The sequence below is a fragment of the Aquarana catesbeiana genome, unplaced genomic scaffold (assembly GCF_042186555.1).
Source record: "Aquarana catesbeiana isolate 2022-GZ unplaced genomic scaffold, ASM4218655v1 unanchor237, whole genome shotgun sequence".
NCBI lineage: Eukaryota > Metazoa > Chordata > Amphibia > Anura > Ranidae > Aquarana > Aquarana catesbeiana.
The window spans coordinates 1,032,382-1,053,950 of NW_027362665.1; the positions used below are offsets into that span (position 1 = coordinate 1,032,382).

Here is a 21,569-nt window from a genome sequence, read left to right on the forward strand (position 1 = left end):
GAAAGGTGGAGGTCTGTCCATGGTCTGTCTGTACAATCTGTTGGTGGAATCTGTGGTAGATAACCGGTGGTTTAGGTCTCATCAGATTGTGAATCCCAGCAGACAGTCTATGTATGGTGGATTTATACATGGAGACAATGGATTATCACATCAAAGTCTGAGGAGTATTTATGATGCAGCATCTTTTCATTCTTATAAAAATGAGGTTTTATTGGAATTGTAAATAAAATGTTTTTTTTTAGACATTTTCTGTTGATTCTTCTGAATACCAACATAGTCATAGCGACCCCTCAGAAATTCTGTGATCATATTGTAACAAAATTCACTCCAAATACATACAGACATAGGGAAAGTTTAGACTTGTTCTAATCTCTGTATACAGAGAGGAAGTTGGTTACACCCAATGAAGAGAAGTGACTGAAGGCAGAACTGTTAGTGGTTTTATCAGGAAATCCCCCTCCCCCATACTCTCCACTCCTCCTTCCTGTGTCAAGACATCATTGGCAGTAAAGTTCAGATTAGCGCACATTACGAGACGTTAAGGAAGCTGCCGAACATCCGGATTTCATGTGCTAAGAAGTTGGACTCTCTTGGTGCCGTGGTTCCGGGTTTTATCTTCTCTTGGTGCCGTGGTTCCAGGTTTTATCTTCCAGAATCTTCTGTGATTGGACTCTTCACCTTTCTAGAACTACATTCACGTCTCGTCTTTGTCGGGAAGTACAAACAATCTGATTGGAGGATGTATGGGCAGATCTAACAAGGTAAGACCCCACCAATCATTCTTCTGACTGCTCTAAATAAGGTCTATATCCATATAGATAATGTATAAATGGATGAGGTATACTGTATATAGAGAGAGGAGAGTCTGTATCATTCTATATATCCCTGTGTATAACATCCCCCGACATGTACCTCGTATGTGAGCCTGACGTGCAGAGGGAGACCTCTCGTACAGCCCTGGTTCCCAGATCACTGGAGTTGAGGACAGTGACCGTAGGAGCACAGAGGGGTATGAGTGCCTGGTGGATTCTCTGGAACTGGAGATGATGTCCACTGGGAGACACTGGAACTGGCTGGAGTGCCGGGTGCAGGTAAGCTGGATACAAGTCAGCAGGTAAGCTGGATGCAGGTCAGCAGGATGCAGGTGAGCTGGGTGCAGGTCAGCAGGGTGCAGGTCAGCAGGGTGCAGGTAACCTGGATGCAGGTCAGCAGGATGCAGGTCAGCAGGATGCAGGTGAGCTGGGTGCAGGTCAGCAGGGTGCAGGTCAGCAGGATGCAGGTGAGCTGGATGCAGGTCAGCAGGGTGCAGGTGAGCTGGATGCAGGTCAGCAGGGTGCAGGTGAGCTGGATGCAGGTCAGCAGGGTGCAGGTAAGCTGGATGCAGGTCAGCAGGATGCAGGTGAGCTGGATGCAGGTCAGCAGGGTGCAGGTGAGCTGGATGTAGGTCAGGAGGATGCAGGTGAGCTGGATGCAGGTGAGCTGGATGCAGGTGAGCTGGATGCAGGTAAGCTGGATGTAGGTCAGGAGGATGCAGGTAAGCTGGATGCAGGTCAGCAGAATGCAGGTAAGCTGGATGTAGGTCAGGAGGATGCAGGTGAGCTGGATGTAGGTCAGGAGGATGCAGGTAAGCTGGATGTAGGTCAGGAGGATGCAGGTAAGCTGGATGCAGGTAAGCTGGATGTAGGTCAGCAGAATGCAGGTAAGCTGGATGTAGGTCAGGAGGATGCAGGTGAGCTGGATGTAGGTCAGCAGAATGCAAGTAAGCTGGATGTAGGTCAGGAGGATGCAGGTAAGCTGGATGTAGGTCAGGAGGATGCAGGTGAGCTGGATGTAGGTCAGGAGGATGCAGGTAAGCTGGATGTAGGTCAGGAGGATGCAGGTAAGCTGGATGTAGGTCAGGAGGATGCAGGTAAGCTGGATGTAGGTCAGGAGGATGCAGGTAAGCTGGATGTAGGTCAGGAGGATGCAGGTAAGCTGGATGCAGGTCAGCAGGGTGCAGGTAAGCTTGATGTAGGTCAGGAGGATGCAGGTAAGCTGGATGCAGGTCAGCAGGGTGCAGGTGAGCTGGATGCAGGTGAGCTGGATGCAGGTCAGCAGGGTGCAGGTGAGCTGGATGCAGGTAAGCTGGATGCAGGTAAGCTGGATGTAGGTCAGGAGGATGCAGGTAAGCTGGATGCAGGTCAGCAGGGTGCAGGTCAGCGGATGCAGGTCAGCAGGATGCAGGTCAGCAGGGTGCAGGTGAGCTGGATGCAGGTCAGCAGGGTGCACACAGCAGGCAGAAGCAAGGTCAGTCAAGCTGGGTCATACACAGCGGATCAGTTCAACAGAATCGGCAGGCAAGGAATAGTCAAGTTCGGGCTGGTTTCTGGTAACAGGAGATCAGACAGGCAGGTAAACAGAATCAGAGTCAGGGAAAGCCAAGGTTCAGGATTGGAGACAGCAGCGTGGTCAGAGAGCCAGGTCAGATGATCGGATGCTGATTACAGGAACAGGTCACAGGTGAAGCTGCAGATCAAACAGCAAGAGCTGAATGGTGTAAGCCCCTCTTAAAGGCCACTGGGCGCCAAAGCCGAATCACTGTGTGTGCGATCTCTGCAATCGGCACATGCGCATTGGCGCACGCCTGTTCGTTACTGGGAACCTGTTGGTGGGGATGCGCCTGAGCCCTGTTGCAGGTCTGGAAGTAGTATGTCCATGACACCCCCACTGATATCATAGATCAGAAGTCTGTATATTGTGTAGTCTCCATATAGATAATATATAAATGGATGATGTATACTGTATATAGAGAGGAGAGTCTGTATCATTCTATATATCTCTGTGTATAACATCCCCCACTGATACCATAGATCAGAAGTCTGTAGATTGTATAGTCTCCATATAGATAATGTATAAATGGATGATGTATACTGTATACACATGTGCCAAAAACTCCCCCAGTTCAATTCGCACTAGAACTCCCAAACAGAGAAAAAGTTCTGACCCGAACGCTGAACCCTATTAAACTCTATGGGAGCCGAACTTGAAAAATCAAAAGCGCCCATTTTGAAGCCTTATTTGGCAATAAATGGCCATACAAAGTGTATGAGGGTCTGGGCACTGCCCTGGGGGACATGTATAAATGCATTTTTTTTAAAAAAAGATTGTTTTTTACAGAAGCAGTGATTTTAATGCTGCTTAAAATGCAACAATAAAAAAGAAATATTCAGTGGCTGGGGATCTCCTTTAGTCTGCCTGTAAAATGGTGCATTTGCAGCATGTATAGAACCTGCTGCAGCAAACCTGACATTTCTAAAGACAAAAAAATGCATGAAATTACTTTTAAATTGCCGGCAATACAATACAATACAATTGCCAGCAATAGAAAAATGTTTAAAAACTGGCGTGGGGTCTCCCCAGTCCATACCAGGCGGGAACCCCATGCCAATATTTACAAAAAAAACAGTGTGGTGTCCCCCCAAAATCCATACTGGACCCTTTTCTGAGATAGTAGCCTGGCAGGCCAGGAAAGGGGGTGGCGAGCGAGCACCCCACCTCCTGAACTATACCGGGCCACACATGCTCTTAACATGGGGGAGTGGGTGTTTTGGGGCAGGGGGGCTCTGCCTCTACCCCACCCCAAAGCACCTTGTCCCCATGGGGCAAGGGTCTCTTCCCCACAACCCTGGCCTGTAGTTGTGGGGGTCTGTCTGTAGGGGGCTTATCAGAATCTGGAAGCCTTTAAGAAGGAAGCCCCCAGATTCTGCCCCCCCATGTGAAAGAGTATGGCCTACCTATTCACCAAAAAAGTGTCAAAAATTAATAAAAACACAGAGAAAGTTTTTGACAATTCCTTTATGAAATAAAAAAATATATAAAAACAGTGTCCCCCGATGTAGATCCATCATCAATCACAACACTGCCACACCGCCGAAACCAAACATGAAAAAAATTGCTCTGCCCGCCATGAAGGCAAACCGCTGAATGGCTGGCTTCCCGTTTGACAGTTTTAAATAGGAAAGGGTGGGGCTACCTGGTGATGCCACCACCCCTTGTGATGTCATCAAGCCAGCATTCACCAGTTTGTGATGTCACAAGGGGGCTGTGCCACCAGGTGATGTCGTTAGGTGGCCCCTCCCTTACCTATATATTGTAAGAACTGTCAAATGGCAAGCCAGCCATTCGGCGGGCGGAGTGATTTTTTTTTTTAAAGTTTTTTCCAGCGTTACGTCGTGATTGACGATGGATATACATTGGAGGACACCGTTTTTAAAAATTTTAAATAAAGGAATTGTCAAAAACTTGTCTACTGTTTTTATTTATTTTAACACTTTTTTTGGTGAATGGGTAGGAGTGCAATGTACCCCAAACTTATTCACATGGGGGGGGCTGGGATCTGTGCCCACCCTTGTTTAGGGGGTTTCCAGATTCCGATAAGCCCCCTGCCTGCAGACCCCCACAACCACAGCCCAGAGATTCCCATGACCCAAACCCTCACCCCCATGTTGAGGGCATGTGGCCTGGTATGGTTCAGGAGGGGAGGGGGTGTTCACTTGTCCCCCCTTTCCGGAACTGCCAGGCTGCGTGCCTGTACTCCACCAGCAGAATCATCCTGCTATCCAATCCGATCCCTTCTCTTACTGCAGAGAGTGACAGTGACATCACTCCGATCAGTCAGCAGGCTGCCGGAGATTGGAGCCTTGCAGCCGGAGTTCTGACAATTATCCTGATTAGCCGACAACTCCGACCAAAAGTCAGCAAGTTCCCCTTCCTGGACATCATGATGACCCGACATTGTCCTCACATCACTGCCTCAGAGCAAACAAGTCAAAGGAAGGATCGTATTTATCATTCCTTGTCTGCAGATCTAAAACTAATCAAATCCAGTTCAGAAACCAAACAAACCCAACAGAGAAAAGAGAATTTCTGATCTGGCAGGACAAGAGGGTCCCAGGAGCCCACAAAAAAATCAGACGCTAAACAGTCCAAACGAAATCTGTTCCCATGGGGGGGAGAAGTTCTTATATGTATAGAAACTCTCCTATTACCCCCCTCACATCCACATCCTATTATTGTGTGACCAACACCATCCAAATAATTCTTACTTTCATTTCCCAAATTTATCCGTCTACAAGGAGACCTGTATAGATCAAATGATGGGACCAATGAGAATGGAGGAGGACCGGAGTCACATGACTGAGAAGATACTAAACCTCACCCTGGAGATCATCTACATGCTGACCGGAGAGGTGAGGAGGATTCTGGGAGGTCACATGACATCACTCTTATCTCTATTAATAAAACACAGACCTGACCGGAGAGGTGAGGAGGATTCTGGGAGGTCACATGACATCACTCTTATCTCTATTAATAAAACACAGACCTGACCGGAGAGGTGAGGAGGATTCTGGGAGGTCACATGACATCACTCTTATCTCTATTAATAAAACACAGACCTGACCGGAGAGGTGAGGAGGATTCTGGGAGGTCACATGACATCACTCTTATCTCTATTAATAAAACACAGACCTGACCGGAGTGGTGAGGAGGATTCTGGGAGGTCACATGACATCACTCTTATCTCCTATTAATAAAACACAGACCTGACCGGAGAGGTGAGGAGGATTCTGGGAGGTCACATGACATCACTCTTATCTCTATTAATAAAACACAGAACTGACCGGAGAGGTGAGGAGGATTCTGGGAGGTCACATGACATCACTCTTATCTCTATTAATAAAACACAGACCTGACCGGAGAGGTGAGGAGGATTCTGGGAGGACACATGACATCACTCTTATTTCTATTAATAAAACACAGACCTGACCGGAGAGGTGAGGAGGATTCTGGGAGGTCACATGACATCACTCTTATCTCTATTAATAAAACACAGACCTGACCGGAGAGGTGAGGAGGATTCTGGGATTCTAACATGATATTCCTATTGGTTCTCCAATACAGAGATTTCCTCTTGTGAAGTCAGGTGATCATATGACCATCACAGTGCCTCCATGTGACTCCCTAAAACCTGAGAGACACAACATGCAGAAGATTCTAGAAGTCACCAAGAAGATGATGGAGCTGCTGACAGGAGAGGTGAGGAGGATTCTGGGAATTCTGGGACATTATCCAGTAACAGACAAGGGATGTGTCTGGATGGTGACTGTATCATTGTGTGTGTCAGGTTCCTATAAGGTGTCAGGATGTCACTGTCTATTTCTCCATGGAGGAGTGGGAGTATTTAGAAGGACACAAGGATCTCTACAAGGACGTCATGATGGACAATCAGCCGCCCCTCACATCACTGGGTAAGAGGAGACTTTATTGTAAAGGAGAGAGCAGTACGGAGGGTCCACCTAGATCCCCCATCATCTGATAAACACATAGAAACAATGTATTCAGTCAGTGTGTGTGTTTCCTACAGATGGATCCAGTAATGAGAACCCACCAGAGAGATGTCCCCGTCCTCTGTATTCCCGGGATTCCACACAGGAAGATCACACCATCCCTCACCATCATCAGGTAGATGAGGAACAATCACTAATAGTATCATTAGGATCTGTACATTATCTGCATTGTTACCATTGATAAAATATAGTGCAGCACAATCATATTAAACAGTCCATAAAATCATCTGCTTGATGAAATCCAGTCTTGTAAGTGAAAGAAGCCTCCTAAAGTGCAATCTTGGACACAAACAGTAAAGAGGTGATTTCAGCCCATCCACTACAGATAGTGCAGCCTCTCACCTCATAGACTCGACCTGTAAAGGTCACACAGCATTTGATCCACACCTGGGGTACCGATCGTAAGCGATTCAGCCAATGCTCACAGTTCACATATGGACAAGAAAAAAATGGGACAATCTAGTGTTCTCTGTATAGATATTTATTTGAGTAGTGGTAAATAGAAGCAAAATTGCTCACAAACACAGCACTCCGGCCGAGTGCTAGCAAACAGGCATGTATATCATCTGGTTTCCAACCAGAAAGATGGCCTCGCCAGATGTAGCTCTTCACCCCATACGCGTTACGTCCTATGGGCGGGACTTCTTCAGTATGGGGTCCTTTCATGCTAGTATACTGGCGTGTTTTTACATTGTGGCTACGTCGTTGTGTGTGTGAGTCTATTGGTTTGTTAGGTCTCCATGGCAATATAAATAGCAGCGGGCTGCCGACATGTCTCCGACCCCAGGCTGAAGAAGTAACGCCCATAGGACGTAATGCGTGCGGGGGGAGGAGCTACGTCTGGCATCATCCGCACTCGATTGTCCCATTTTTTTCTTGTCCATATGTGAACTGTGAGCATCGGCTGGATCGCTTACGATCGGTACCCCAGGTGTGGATCAAATGCTGTGTGACCTTTACAGGTCGAGTCTATGAGGTGAGAGGCTGCACTATCTGTAGTGGATGGGCTGAAATCACCTCTTTACTGTTTGTGTCCAAGATTGCACTTTAGGAGGCTTCTTTCACTTACAAGACTGGATTTCATCAAGCAGATGATTTTATGGACTGTTTAATATGATTGCGCTGCACTATATTTTATTTACTGTTTGATTGAGGCGTTTTGAATTACCCTTGAGTGTCAGCTAGCATTCCTTGATTGACATTTATTTTGTTTCATTTAATTTTATCTGCGCAGAATATTTGTTGTTTATATTGTTACAATTGATGTCATTTTTATTATATATTCAGAGTGGAAACCTGAGAGATTCTAAAATTGAAGTAAAAGAAGAGATAATAAAGGAGGATGATGAGGATGGGGTGATGGAGGAGTTTCTAAAAGAACACAAAGATCTGTACCAGGACACCATGGTGGAGTGTTTAGAACAGTGTTTAGAACAGTCTGACAGCAAAATGACATTTGGAAGGAAAAAACACATTTAAAACTACCCGCGGCTATTGCATTGCCGACAATACACATAGAAGTTCATTAATAAAAACGGCATGGGAATTCCCCACAGGGCAACCCCGAACCAAAATTTAAAAAAAAAATGACGTGGGAGTCCCCCTAAATTCCATACCAGGCCCTTCAGGTCTGGTATGGATATTAAGGGGAACCCCGGCCAAAATTTAAAAAAAAATGACGTGGGAGTCCCCCTAAATTCCATACCAGGCCCTTCAGGTCTGGTATGGATATTAAGGGGAACCCCGGCCAAAATTTAAAAAAAAAAATGATGTGGGGTTCCCCCTAAATTCCATAGCAGACCCTTCAGGTCTGGTATGGATTTTAAGGGGAACCCCGCGCCAAAAAAAAAAAAAACGGCGTGGGGTCCCCCCAAGAATCCATACCAGACCCTTATCCGAGCACGCAACCTGGCAGGCCGCAGGAAAAGAGGGGGAACGAGAGTGCGGCCCTCCCCCTCCTGAACCGTACCAGGCCACATGCCCTCAACATTGGGAGGGTGCTTTGGGGTAGCCCCCCAAAACACCTTGTCCCCATGTTGATGAGGACAAGGGCCTCATCCCCACAACCCTGGCCGGTGGTTGTGGGGGTCTGCGGGTGGGGGGCTTATCGGAATCTGGAAGCCCCCATTAACAAGGGAACCCCCAGATCCTGCCCCCCCCTGTGTGAAATGGTAAGGGGGTACTTACCCCTACCATTTCACTCAAAAACTGTCAAAAATGTTAAAAATGACAAGAGACAGTTTTTGACAATTCCTTTATTTAAATGCTTCTTCTTTCTTCTATCTTCCTTCATCTTCTTCTGGTTCTTCCTCCGGCGTTCTCGTCCAGCATCTCCTCCGCGGCGTCTTCTATCTTCTTCTCCTTGGGCCGCTCCGCACCCATGGCATGGGGGGGAGGCTCCCGCTCTTCTCTTCATCTTCTTCTTCATCCTCTTCTCTTCTTCCTTCTTCTCTTCTTCATTCTCTTCTCCGGGCCGCTCCGCATCCATGCTGGCATGGAGGGAGGCTCCCGCTGTGTGACGGCGTCTCCTCGTCTGACGGTTCTTAAATAACGGGGGTGGGGCCACCCGGTGACCCCGCCCCCCTCTGACGCACGGGACATGACGGGACTTCCCTGTGGCATTCCCCTTGACGTCACAGGAAAGTCCCATCAAGTCACCGTGCGTCAGAGGGGGGCGGGGTCACCGGGTGGCCCCGCCCCCCCATTATTTAAGAACCGTCAGACGAGGAGACTCCGTCACACAGCGGGAGCCTCCCCCCATGCCATGGGTGCGGAGCAGCCCGAGGAGAAGAAGATAGAAGACGCCGCGGAGGAGATGCTGGACGAGAACGCCGGAGGAAGAACCAGAAGAAGATGAAGGAAGATAGAAGAAAGAAGAAGCATTTAAATAAAGGAATTGTCAAAAACTGTCTCTTGTCATTTTTAACATTTTTGACAGTTTTTTATGAAATTGTAGGGGTAAGTACCCCCTTACCATTTCACACAGGGGGGGGCGGGATCTGGGGGTCCCCTTGTTAAAGGGGGCTTCCAGATTCCGATAAGCCCCCCACCGGCAGACCCCCACAACCACCGGCCAGGGTTGTGGGGATGAGGCCCTTGTCCTCATCAACATGGGGACAAGGTGTTTTGGGGGGCTACCCCAAAGCACCCTCCCAATGTTGAGGGCATGTGGCCTGGTACGGTTCAGGAGGGGGGGTGCACTCTCGTCCCCCCCTCTTTTCCTGCGGCCTGCCAGGTTGCGTGCTCAGATAAGGGTATGGATTTTTGGGGGTTTTTTTTGGCGCGGGGTTCCCCTTAAAATCCATACCAGACCTGAAGGGCCTGGTATGGAATTTAGGGGAATTTAGGGGGACTCCCACGTCATTTTTTTTAAATTTTGGTTCGGGGTTCCCCTGTGGGGAATTCCCATGCCGTTTTTATCAATGAACTTCTATGTGTATTGTCGGCAATGCAATTAGCCGCGGGTAGTTTTAAATGTGTTTTTTCCTTCAAAATGTAATTTTGCTCTCGGACTGTTCTAAACACAGGAAACATGCGCCCCTTTACAGGCATACTATAGACACCCCCCAGGTACGATATTTAAAGGGATATTACACTTTTATTGTTTGACTTTAAGCCTTATTAAAATCACTGCTCCCGAAAAAACGGCCGTTTTTAAAACTTTTTTTGCATTGATCCATGTCCCCTGGGGCAGGACCCGGGTCCCCAAACACTTTTTATGACAATAACTTGCATATTAGCCTTTAAAATTAGCACTTTTGATTATTCATGTTCGTGTCCCATAGACTTTAACGGTGTTCGCGTGTTCGAGCGAACTTTTTTTTCCTGTTCGCATGTTCTGGTGCGAACCGAACAGGGGGGTGTTCGGCTCATCCCTACTCACCATCATCAGGTAGATGATTGACAATTATTGGTAGTTCTGATTTATACACAGCATGTTTGTTACAATGAATGTTTTATTATATCTTTCAGAGTGGAAACCTCGGGGATGATAATACTGATGTTAAAGAAGAGTCTCTTTGCTGCAGACACAATTATTTTTTTTATTTTTTTAACAACAAGGTTGGTCTTTATTTAAGAAAATATGGTACACAATACAAAAAAAGAAGCAATACAGTGGTCACATAGAGATCCATACATGTCATATAGAAGGAGCAGGTAAATTTCATACAGTAAGATTTATTCGTGCATGATGGCAATACTAAGAGGGGAAAAAGAGAATGGGGGGGCGTGGGAAAAAGGAAATGGGGTGGGGGAGGAGTGGATGGGAAGTATCAGGGATAAAAGGGAGGGGCGAGGGGGGGGAAGCCAACACAGTGTACAATACCGCACACAAATAGCAGGAAGGTGCTAGGTCACATTAATGGAGACCTCAACCAGGGTCGGTCCAGGGCTTCCACACTCTCGTGTACTTCTGAGGACATGCCCTACTTATATATGTCAATTTGTACATAGGTAGGACAGCATTGACTGAATTTTCCCACGCCCTTACCGTAGGAGACCTGCTAGAAATCCATTTTAATAAAATCTCTTTTTTGGCATAGAAGAGCAACAGCGAAACTAGCAACTTGGTATATCTAGGTCTCTGGTCATCATCGTGTATGCCCAGTAAGGCTAATTCAGGAGTCAAGGGTATTTCAAGTTGTAAACGAGCATTAATACCTTCCATTATGGCAGACCAATATAGTGATAGTCTAGGGCAGGCCCAAAACATGTGGATGTAGGAACTATCAGGAGAGTGTCAACGCGGGCAGTCCGGAGACCTCCCCGGGTATATTCTATGCAGTCTCTGAGGCGTGAGGTACACCCTATGGAAGAATTTTGTTTGTATTAATTTATCTCTAGAAGATATCAGCAGTCGAAAGCTATCCGCAAAACTTTCCTCCCATGATTCCCTATCTAGGGCTGGGATGTCAGCCTCCCACCGAGTCCAAAGTATGTCCATCTTTGGAGAGTCTTTCCTAATTAGAGTCAGGTATATTGCAGACAAAGGTTTGGATAGAGACTCTCCTCAACCGCATCTGATTCAAGATCGAGTGATGTCGGGAATTGTGCTCGGAATGCATGACGCAGCTGATGGTATCGGAATATCATCCATCCAGGGAGATCGTACCTCACAACCAACTCCTGAAAGGAACACAGCGATACCACCACCACCACATCTTTCAGTATTTTAATGTTATACCAGGCACAAAGTTGCGGGTCAGGGATCGACTTAAAGTGTGGGAATGATGGGTTACCCCACAGTGGGCAAAAGGGAGACCATTTGCCTGGAGAAATAAACCGTCTCCTAACCAGACTCCACACCCCAAGAGTAGTTCTGGTAGGGATCGGCAAGGAAGGGTACGGCGAGGCGCCTCGATATATCAGGTTACCTAACTCCTTGAGGAATCCCACAAAACAGCTGCCTCAAGGCAGACAGCAGTATTGGCCCTAGACTGTTCCAACCACCACCTGACCGTTACCAATATGGCCGCCCAATAGTAGAGCCGCAGGTTGGGCAAAGCCAGTCCCCCACAATCCACCGGGAGCTGTAAGGTCGATCTAGCCAAGCGAGGGGGGAACCCTGCCACAGAAAGGAGCCAATGCAGCCATCTAGTTCCCTGAAGAAGGATCAGGGTATCAATACAGGGCAGTTCCTGAAAAGATAAATAAATTTAGGAAGATAGATCATCTTTATGATATTAATTCGTCCTAATAAGGGGTAAATTAGCCCATCTAGAATAGTGGTCCTTAAGACGTGACGCTACAGGCTGGAGATTAAGGCGTTGGAAGGACTGGGGGTCACGTGTGACTCTAATTCCTAGATATACAAATTCATCTACCCATCGCAACGCAGATTGAGCCGCAGATTGTCTAGTCTGCGCATCAAGAGGGAACAAGACAGACTTGCCCCAATTGATCCGAATTCCTGAGAACCTGCCAAATTCATCAAAGGCAGCTAAAGCCGCCTGTAGGGAAGAGCCAGCATCCTGCAGATATAACAACGTGTCGTCCGCATGTAAAGAAATTTTCTCCTCCAGAGGGCCGACCCTGAGTCCTTTAATACTATCAGATTCCCTGACTAAAACTGCCAGGGGTTCCAAGGCTAATGCAGGCTAGGTGATAGAGGGCAGCCTTGCCGGGTCCCCCTCTGCAGGAGAAAAAAATCTGAAAGGGTATTATTAACCCGAATCCTTGCCCTAGGAGCTTTATATAACAACCTCAGCCAATGTAGAAACCTAGGTCCCTCTCCAAATCTACACAACACCGCCCAAAGGTACTCCCACTCAACAGAGTCAAAAGCCTTCTCTGCGTCCAGAGAGGCTATGACTCTTGTGCCTACATTATGATGGGAGGTGGCTAAATTTAGAAACAGGCGATGGATATTGATATCCGTGCCATTACCCGGCATGAACCCGGTCTGATGCACATGAACGAGGTCCTCCATCACCCCACTAAGCCTATGGGCTAGAATCTTTGCCGGCAACTTGGCGTCAGCATTAATTAGGGAAATAGGCTGGTAGGAGGTACACTCTTCAGGGTCCTTACCAGGTTTGGGCACCAAGACCACTATCGCCTCGGACCAATACTCCGGGAAGGAGTCCAAGTCAGAGAATTGTCGCATTATCGAAGTAAGCTTAGGGGCCAGAAAATCCTAATAAACCGAATAAAATTCAATGGGAATTCCATCAGGTCCTGGAGATTTGCCCGACTACATAGATCCTAGTGCCTCCTGCACTTCCTCAAGGGAGATATCCCTATCCAAGTCTTCGCTCTTCTCCCTTTCCAACACAGGAAGTGGGATCAGGTCAAGGTATTGCGTAAGCTCAAAGATATGAAAGTTTGCCCTAGAGGAGTAGAGGGTCTGGTAAAAATCTAAAAATCTAGCGCTAATATCAACTGGGGCTGTCAGCAATTGGCCATCTAGATCCTTCACCTTACCAATATGAGTCGCAGCATGTTGTCCCTTTGCCAACCAGGCCAACAGCCTCCCGTTTTTATCCCCGAATTCTAACATCCTCTGGGCACTATCGAGCATAGCCTTCTTGGTAAGCTCATTTCTAAATAGGGACAATTCCCTCAGGATATCCTGCCAGGGCAATAAGTTCCCTGATTGGGAGATCGTACATATTCAGCTTCTTTTAACCGTGCCTCTTCCTCCAACTGCCTCAGAGACTGCGCAGATTGCCTCTTTTTAGTAGCTATGCGAGCCATATACGTGTCCCTAAGCCATGATTTAAGGGCATCCCACACTACCAGAGGTCCAGCAGAACCCGCGTTCCCCATCCAAAAGTTACACAGTGCCTCTGGCATCTCTTCCTGTATATCTGGGTCCATAATCCAGTACTTGGACAGCCTCCATACACCCACACCCTCCACCTCTGATAGCCTCAATGTGACAGATACCGGAGCATGATCCGAAATTCCTCGCAAGAGGATCTCAGTGGAGGCCACTCTACGCAGCAAAGCCGGGGAGGCAAAAGCCAGGTCAATGCGGGACAGGGTCCAGTATGTGGTGGAAAGGCACGTAAATTCCCTATCAGAGGGGTGAAAATGACGCCAAACGTCAGTCATCTGGAAGGTGGAGGCCCAACGGGACAACCCCACCGGCTGAGAACCGGAAGCATGCAGTCTGTCCATCCCTGGAGAAGGGGCCATATTAAAGTCACCAGTGAATAATACATTCTCTACATTATAGAGTGTAACCTGCTGCATCAGCACATGGAGCACATCTATATCAGCTGGAGGGGGAAGGTAGATGCCCACAATTACAATAGGGACCTCCGAGATCCGGGCATGGAGGAGCACATATCTTCCCCCGAGTCGATCTTAACATCCAGGAGCTGAAAGGGCAGGGATTTGTGCACTAAAACACTGACCCCTCTGGCATAATTGGAATAAGGTGCATGGTAGTGGGCACCCACCCAAGCCCGTGTTAAACTCAGGACTCGGGAGCCCATTAGATGTGTCTCAAGAAGAACACACACCTGGGGACAAATAGTTAATTACCAGTGAGCGCTTTATAGAGGAATTAAGACCCCGCACGTATCACGTCATGACTAAGCATTCAGCCATGAGGAGGGGAAAGCAAAAAATTGCAACCGATTTGTGAGCGTTGGCATCATGGACCAGAGCAGCCATGGGAAATATCCCGCGGCCTCAACCATCCCACAAACCTGCAGCAGAGCTTTTAAATGAACAGTACCATACAGACCAGTAAAGTAATCATCTGACATTATTAGTAAAAGACCAACATTCCTTGTGTAACATATGTAAAACCCAAACACCCAACACGGGTTAGCAAGTGCTAACTCCCCCCACCCCGCGCACCTCGGAACAGTGAGGAGCACTTACATCCCAAAAAAACCCATAGTCAAGGGACTATAACTATCAAGTTAGGGTCGCACGGCCGAGAGCAATGCTACTACATTACCAATGGCAAAAAAGACCAAACTTGAGTGTACATAGGAAGACTCATCCCTGAGACATGGAGTAGTATAACCGAAAATAAAAAAAGAAACTGACATTCACCTGTCTGGGCAGGGGCACATACTTAATGCGTTGTTGCAACTTAAAACAAGTTATATAGAAGAATACCCTTTTGTGCAGTTCAGGATAGGATAGGGATCTCAGCCACAGTTCTGTGAGTCCCAACTGTAACCAGGGGAAAATAAACCCCCCCTTTCTTCCTGGTGTGTTCAGAGACTGTGTAGTCATGAAGCAGGGTGGACTATGTTCATCCTGTGCATCTCCTCAAAAACAAAAAAAGGGGAAAAAATTAACAACCGCATCCACATTAGCAGAGCGTGCAAGTCAGGAGAGGGGCACAGATATGGAAGATTCACTGGGTAATACATATCTCAGATCAGCCAGAAAAAAAAAAAAACAGGGCCGATCGCAGCAACAGAATTCAGACAACGACAGGTGATTCTCACTGGCGTCTTACGGAGGTAAGGTTTCTAACCAGGCAGCCGCATCCTTAGGGTTGGTAAAGAAGCGGATCGTCTCGCTGTCCACCACTCGGAGCTTTGCGGGGAACATTATGCTCTACTTAACTCGTCTTTTCCTCAGGCCGACCTTGACCGCATTGAAGGAGCGGCGCTGCCGCTGAGTCTCCATAGTGTAGTCCGGGAACAAGAGAAGTTTGACGTTTCGGTAGGGAAGGTCACCCACAGCACTGGAGGCCCTCAACAGCTCATCTCGGTCCCGAAAGTTTAGTGACCGGAGGATGAAAGTATGGGGAGGGGATCCCTCCGGGCCGGGTCCGAGTGGGATACGGTGCGCTCTCTCGACTGCAAAGTAAGGGGAGAGCTGTGCAGAGGGCAGCAGTGAGCACAGCAAATCCTCCGTGAATAAAGCTGGTGATTGCCCCTCGACACCCTCGGGGAGACCCACAATTCGCAGGTTGTTCCGTCTGCTGCGGTTCTCCGCATCCTCAGCTCTGTATTCAAGAGCTCTGACCTCTGTTTGGAGGGTGCGGATAGAAGCAGCATGGTCTGTCAACGTATCCTCCACCGACCCCACGCGCCGCTCAGCCTCCGACACTCTGGACCTGATCTTATCAATGTCCTGCCTTAGTAAGCCCACATCCAGTTGAACTTCTTCTATTTTAGAAGCCAACGCAGATTGGCAAGTGGTGACAGCTGTCTGGCAAGAGGTAATGGCAGCCATGAGCTCAGGCAATCCCGGAGTAGCAGCGAGGAGGTCCGGATGAAAGTTTAAGCGATACTCCAGGAGCTCTCAGGGAACACGTCTACTCAGTCCGCCATGCCGGCCACGCCCCCGCTGCAGACCCAATTTATGTATCTAGACTGCATTTATGGAAAGTGCAGTCTCAGGAGATGGGAGGCAGCGGTGTGGGACCTCTGCAACTTGTCTCATGTAAACATTTAATCTTCCACTGATTACTGAATACCAATATTGTGAGTCGTGACCCTTACACTGTATAATTTATATTGTACATTACTCCTGTTATTACGTTACTCCTGACCCCTGCACTATATACTCTATGTTTTACATTACATACTTCTGACCCCTGCACTATGTACTCTGTTGTACATTAAATACTCCTGACCCCTGCACTATATACTCTATGTTGTACATTAAATACTCCTGACCCCTGCGCTATATACTCTATGTTGTACATTACATACTCCTGACCCCTGCACTATACACTCTGTTGTACATTACATACTCCTGACCCCTGCACTATATACTCTGTTGTACATTACATACTCCTGACCCCTGCACTATATACTCTGTTGTACATTACATACTCCTGACCCTGCACTATATACTCTATGTCAGGGGTGCACATGTGGCCCGCGGCGTCCTCCGATGTTGCCCGACACGTCTTGCTCTGAGATGGCGGGTTGGCAAGCCCAGATCGCAGGTTCCAGACTCTCCATCTCCGAGCATCAGCGCAAAGAAGGGAGCCGCTGCTAGAGAAAGCGGAGCCGATGCTTCCTGTATAGTGCCGACTCCTTCACAGGTGCAGTGATACCAAATGTACTCTGCCTGTGACAGGAAGCATCGGCTCTGCTCTCTACTGCAGCCGCATGATTCTGTCGCACTAATGCACGGGAACCTGCAATTTTGGACAGCAGCCAGTAGTGCCAGAGCCAGCAGTGCCAGTACCAGTACCCGCCAGCAGTACCAGTACCCACCAGCAGTACCAGTACCCGCCAGCAGTACCCGCCAGCAGTACCAGTACCCGCCAGCAGTACCAGCCAGCAGTATCTGCCAGCAGTACCAGCCCTGGAGGACAGCCAACAGCAGCCATCAGTTATAACCACCTGGTGGACAGCAGCAACCAGCTGCAGGAATCCTGAGGAAGAAGTGAAGATCGAGGTCAGTTGAGATGCAGGTAAACAGTTGTGCATCAGTGTGAAAGCAGCCTTAGGCCCCTTTCACGCGATCGGTCCGATCGGGTCTGCCTGTCTGTTTTTCAGGTGGACCCAATCGGACCCTCCATTTACCTCTATAGAGCGGCAGATGTAAACGGACTTGTGTCTGCTTACACCCGCCTATCTGCAATCCGATCTGCTTAAAAAAACTGAAGGGGATCTGTCCCCTTCTGTCTGGACGGATTGGAGGGCCCTTAGGGTAGAGCGGGCTGCATCTGTGTCTGCTTTGCAGATTGGACACAGACCTGCCATCCACCCGCTACACTTATCGTGGCCCGCGACCTGTTACCAAGTCGCTAAAGTGGCCCTTGCTCCTCAAAGGGTTGAGCACCCCTTCTCTATGTGGTACATTACATACTCCTGACCACTGCACTATATACTCTATGTTGTACATTACATACTCCTGACCCCTGCACTATATACTCTATGTTGTACATTACATCATTCTGATACTATATAGTCCTATCTGTTGTATCTTATACAATATGTTGTACATTACATAGTCCTGACTTCTGCTCTCTCCCCTCTACCTACTGCTATATATACACATAATATGTATTCTCTTTTGCTCCACCCATTTCCTACCAGCTGGACATTTTATATCTGATGATTTGATTGGAGCACAATCTGCTCATGTCTAGTAATAATCTTTGTATTTCTATTTTAGTAGATGGACGGGAGATGAGGAAAACCTCAGAGGATTGTCTCACTTTGTCTCCAGACTGTAAAGTAGAAGATGAGGACATCACACAGTATAGTCCAGGAGAAAACCCGACTACCTCAAATGTCCATCCGGCACCACACAGTGTAGATGGACCATCATATTCCTCTTATCCTGAGGAACCTCAGACTGTGAGGGACGGTGCCGTCCTTCCAACAGAGAAGAGCTTTTCCTGTACTGAGTGCGGGAAGTGTTTCAGTTCTAAATCCAGTCTTAATGTGCATAAAAGATCTCATACAGGAGAGAAGCCGTATTCCTGTCCTGAGTGTGGGAAATGTTTTTCAGTGAAGTCCAATCTTTCCAAACATCAGAGATCTCACATGGGGGAGAAGCCGTATTCCTGCCCTGAGTACGGGAAATGTTTTTCAGTGAAGTCCAGTCTTGACACACAAAAGAGATCTCACATGGGGGAGAAGCCGTATTCCTGTCCTGAGTGCGGGAAATGTTTTTCAAACAATTACAGTTTTAACAGACATCAGAGATCTCACATGGGGGAGAAGCCGTTTTCCTGTCCTGAGTGCGGGAAATGTTTTCCAATGATGTACGATCTTTACAGACATCAGAGATCTCACACAGGGGAGAAGCCATATTCCTGTCCTGAGTGTGGGAAATGTTTTTCAGAAAAGTTCAGTCTTTCTATACATCAGAGATCTCACACGGGGGAGAAGCCGTATTCCTGTCCTGAGTGCAGGAAATGTTTTACACAGAAGACCCATCTTTCCACACATCAGAGATCTCACACGGGGGAGAAGCCGTATTCCTGTCCTAAATGCGGGAAATGTTTTTCACAGAAGAGATATCTTTACACACATCAGAGATCTCACACGGGGGAGAAGCCGTATTCCTGTCCTGAGTGCGGGAAATGTTTTACACAGAAGTCCAATCTTTCCACACATCAGAGATCTCACACGGGGAAGAAGCCGTATTCCTGTCCTGAGTGCGGGAAATGTTTTACACAGAAGTCCAATCTTTCCACACATCAGAGATCTCACACGGGGGAGAAGCCGTATTCCTGTCCTGAGTGAGGGAATTGTTCCTCACTGAAGTCCTGTCTTCCTGTACATCAGGGATCCCACACAACCCTCGAGGTGTATTAGTCCCTTGAGTGCGGCAAATGTCTTCTATATGAATGTTGCTGGACATCACAGCTCTCATGTGGGGAAGAAGCACACCCTGATATATACCACAGATATGGCTGATCTTCATCATGTAAGGAACAGTTGATAAGGAGATCAGAGATCACCAAAGACATGGATAAAGTGTTGTAAAAATACAATGGATGGGCGGCTCATACAGGTCTGGTAATGTACTTTTATGTCATGGCTTTCTTCCAGGTCCGCACCCATGCACGCGCACACACAGAAACCTCCACTGTCATTGGCTGCAGGACAAGTTTGTCAGCAGGTTCCAGCCAGTGATTTTGCCCCGTACCCTGCTGATCACCTGCAGCCAATGACAAATCACTCCTGTGTTTTATTTTATAAACACGGGGAGCTATCTTGTGATTTCTTCTCTTCCCGAGTCCTTTTCGGTTCAGGAAGAGAAGAGAACACCACACTGTGAGTATAATCACCACACTTTACACCCACACACCTTAGATTGGCACATTTAACCCCATTGATTTCCCTCATTCACCCTTTGATCACCCCTGTCACCCAACCAATGCCATTAGTACAGCGTCAGTGTACAGTATTTTTCACCAATCGCTGTATTAGCGTCACTTGTTATATCAGATAGTGCCAGGGTCAGCTAGCATTAGATTGCCCGCACACTATCGCACTCACGCCATAGGATCCTGATCACCACCATTACTAGCATAGTGTCTGTATGGATCAATATCCTGATCATGAACAGAACTATATTAGTGTCCCCCCTTAGTATAGTGTCTGTATGGATCAATATCCTGATCATGAACAGAACTATATTAGTGTCCCCCCTTAGTATAGTGTCCCTAATAACGCAGCGTTAGAAGGATCAGCCCTTCTGCCCCCCAACAAGTGCAGTGTCAGTAGATCACCGGCACCTCTGATACATTGCACACATAGCTGCAGTGTTAGCAGAATCAGGCCTGATCTCCTCTAGCACTAGCAGGTAAGTTTTATTTGTGTAGCACCCTGGATTTTAGGCAGGGAGCTCCTCCCAAATTTACTTGCCAGGAGTAGTTATCCTGGTTGATTGTTAGAGATCTATTGATTTCTCCCTAAGTTTGGCCTTGTTGCACTTTTCTCTTCTACCACTAGGTGGCCGGGCACTTGGTGGTACTAGGTATTAGAAGGGCAACCCAAGGTCAGGTTATGGGTATATGGGGTATCTCAGCCAATGGGCAGGGGTTTTCTTGAATCCCTTGGCCTGCTGGGATAGCCTATATATTTGGGTGGAGTCAGGTGATCAGTGTTCTGTGCCACCTGGACGGCTGTCTAGGTGGACGTGTGTTGTGTTGCCCGGGCTGCTAGACCGCAGATTTGGCCTATCCCGGGCACATCTGGCTGCTAGGCTGTCTGAGGGCCTATCCAGAAGCAAGAGAGCAGCACAGGGTTGGGACTGCGGCTTGCAGTCCAACCAAAAATGACAGTTCTGCTGGCTGGAGAACTTGTCATGGTCGGAGGTAGAGGGGAAGCTGTTGCCATTAAGGGACTAACTACCTTATTACCAGGAACCTCAGTGAGTAACTGAAACAAGAACCAGAGCAGTATTCTCACTGAACGGGCATGGTGGAGAATCAGGAAACTTCAGGCGGTGATAAAGCCAGGGACCCAACCAGCGGAGGTGAAGCTTTCAGAGCAGCCTTGTGTGTCAAGCCAGGGACTGAGAGGGCCAGTGGGTAGGGACCCAGCAGAGAGGTGGGGGTGAAGCTTGAGGAAGATACCACCTTGAAGATTGGAGGAGCTTAAGGGATTCAGAGTCAGTAAATCAAAGGGTCTAGTAGGAGACCGGGAGCTCAGTGGGCTGAAGAACTACAAGGAGTGATTGTAGTGAAGCTGAGAGAACTGTTATGCTTTGTGTTAGGAACTATTAAAGACTGTTGCCATAGGAGACAGCATTCCTGCACGTGCAGATGTGGCGTCTTGCTGGATTCCTTTCCCTGCACTGCTGTTCTATCGAAGTCTCGAAGTCTGCTAATTGAACTTGCAACTATGGAAGGGTGTCCTGTCCCTAACCCTCTTTCCCCCAAAAAGTTTGTAAGTGAAATAAACATCTCTTTTGCATTCAAGAAGTGTCTGGTGCCCAATAACTTCCACCTTGCACCCACTATGCCTCACAACCAACCATATACAGAAGGATGTCAGCTATCTCTGGCCCTGGAGGTTCTCACTAGACTGAAGGAGGCCAGAGACCTTGCTACATTTGTAGTAGTTCAAGCAGTCGTTGACAGCCAGGAGCTCTTTTTCCCGTGAGTCACACTAGGTATCTGTGAATTTAGTGGCCAAAATGTCCCAACAAATGTACTCTAGTGAAGAGGCCTACAGGATTCTGAGTATGATAGCTGAGAGCGAAGGAGGAGTCCTCACTGACAGAATCAGGCTCTGAATACAAACCTGTAGAGAGCAGCTACACCCTGACAGGGAGCTCAGA

General features: G+C 47.8%; 2 protein-coding genes across 3 annotated transcripts in view; both read left to right on the forward strand.

The window, feature by feature from the left end:
- The first annotated feature begins 401 nt into the window (after positions 1–401).
- LOC141122035 (uncharacterized) lies at positions 402–10,604 on the forward strand. 2 transcript variants are annotated; one of them, XM_073611835.1, is made up of 6 exons: positions 402–761; positions 5,115–5,228; positions 5,941–6,075; positions 6,164–6,287; positions 6,404–6,501; positions 10,359–10,604. In XM_073611835.1, the coding sequence occupies exons 1-6, from the start codon at positions 744–746 to the stop codon at positions 10,512–10,514; spliced, it is 645 nt and encodes a 214-aa protein (XP_073467936.1). In that variant the 5' UTR covers positions 402–743; the 3' UTR covers positions 10,515–10,604. The 2 variants fall into 2 exon arrangements, with proteins under 2 accessions (XP_073467936.1, XP_073467935.1); XM_073611834.1 differs by lacking the exon at positions 10,359–10,604 and adding an exon at positions 7,674–8,382.
- Positions 10,605–17,946: 7,342 nt separating this feature from the next.
- LOC141122043 (uncharacterized) overlaps positions 17,947–21,569 on the forward strand; it is a 45,691-nt gene continuing 42,068 nt past the window's right edge. The window contains exon 1 of the mRNA XM_073611843.1: positions 17,947–19,002. Coding sequence (XP_073467944.1) covers positions 17,957–19,002 — 1,046 coding nt within the window. The 5' untranslated portion in view covers positions 17,947–17,956. The remainder of the gene's footprint in view (positions 19,003–21,569) is intronic.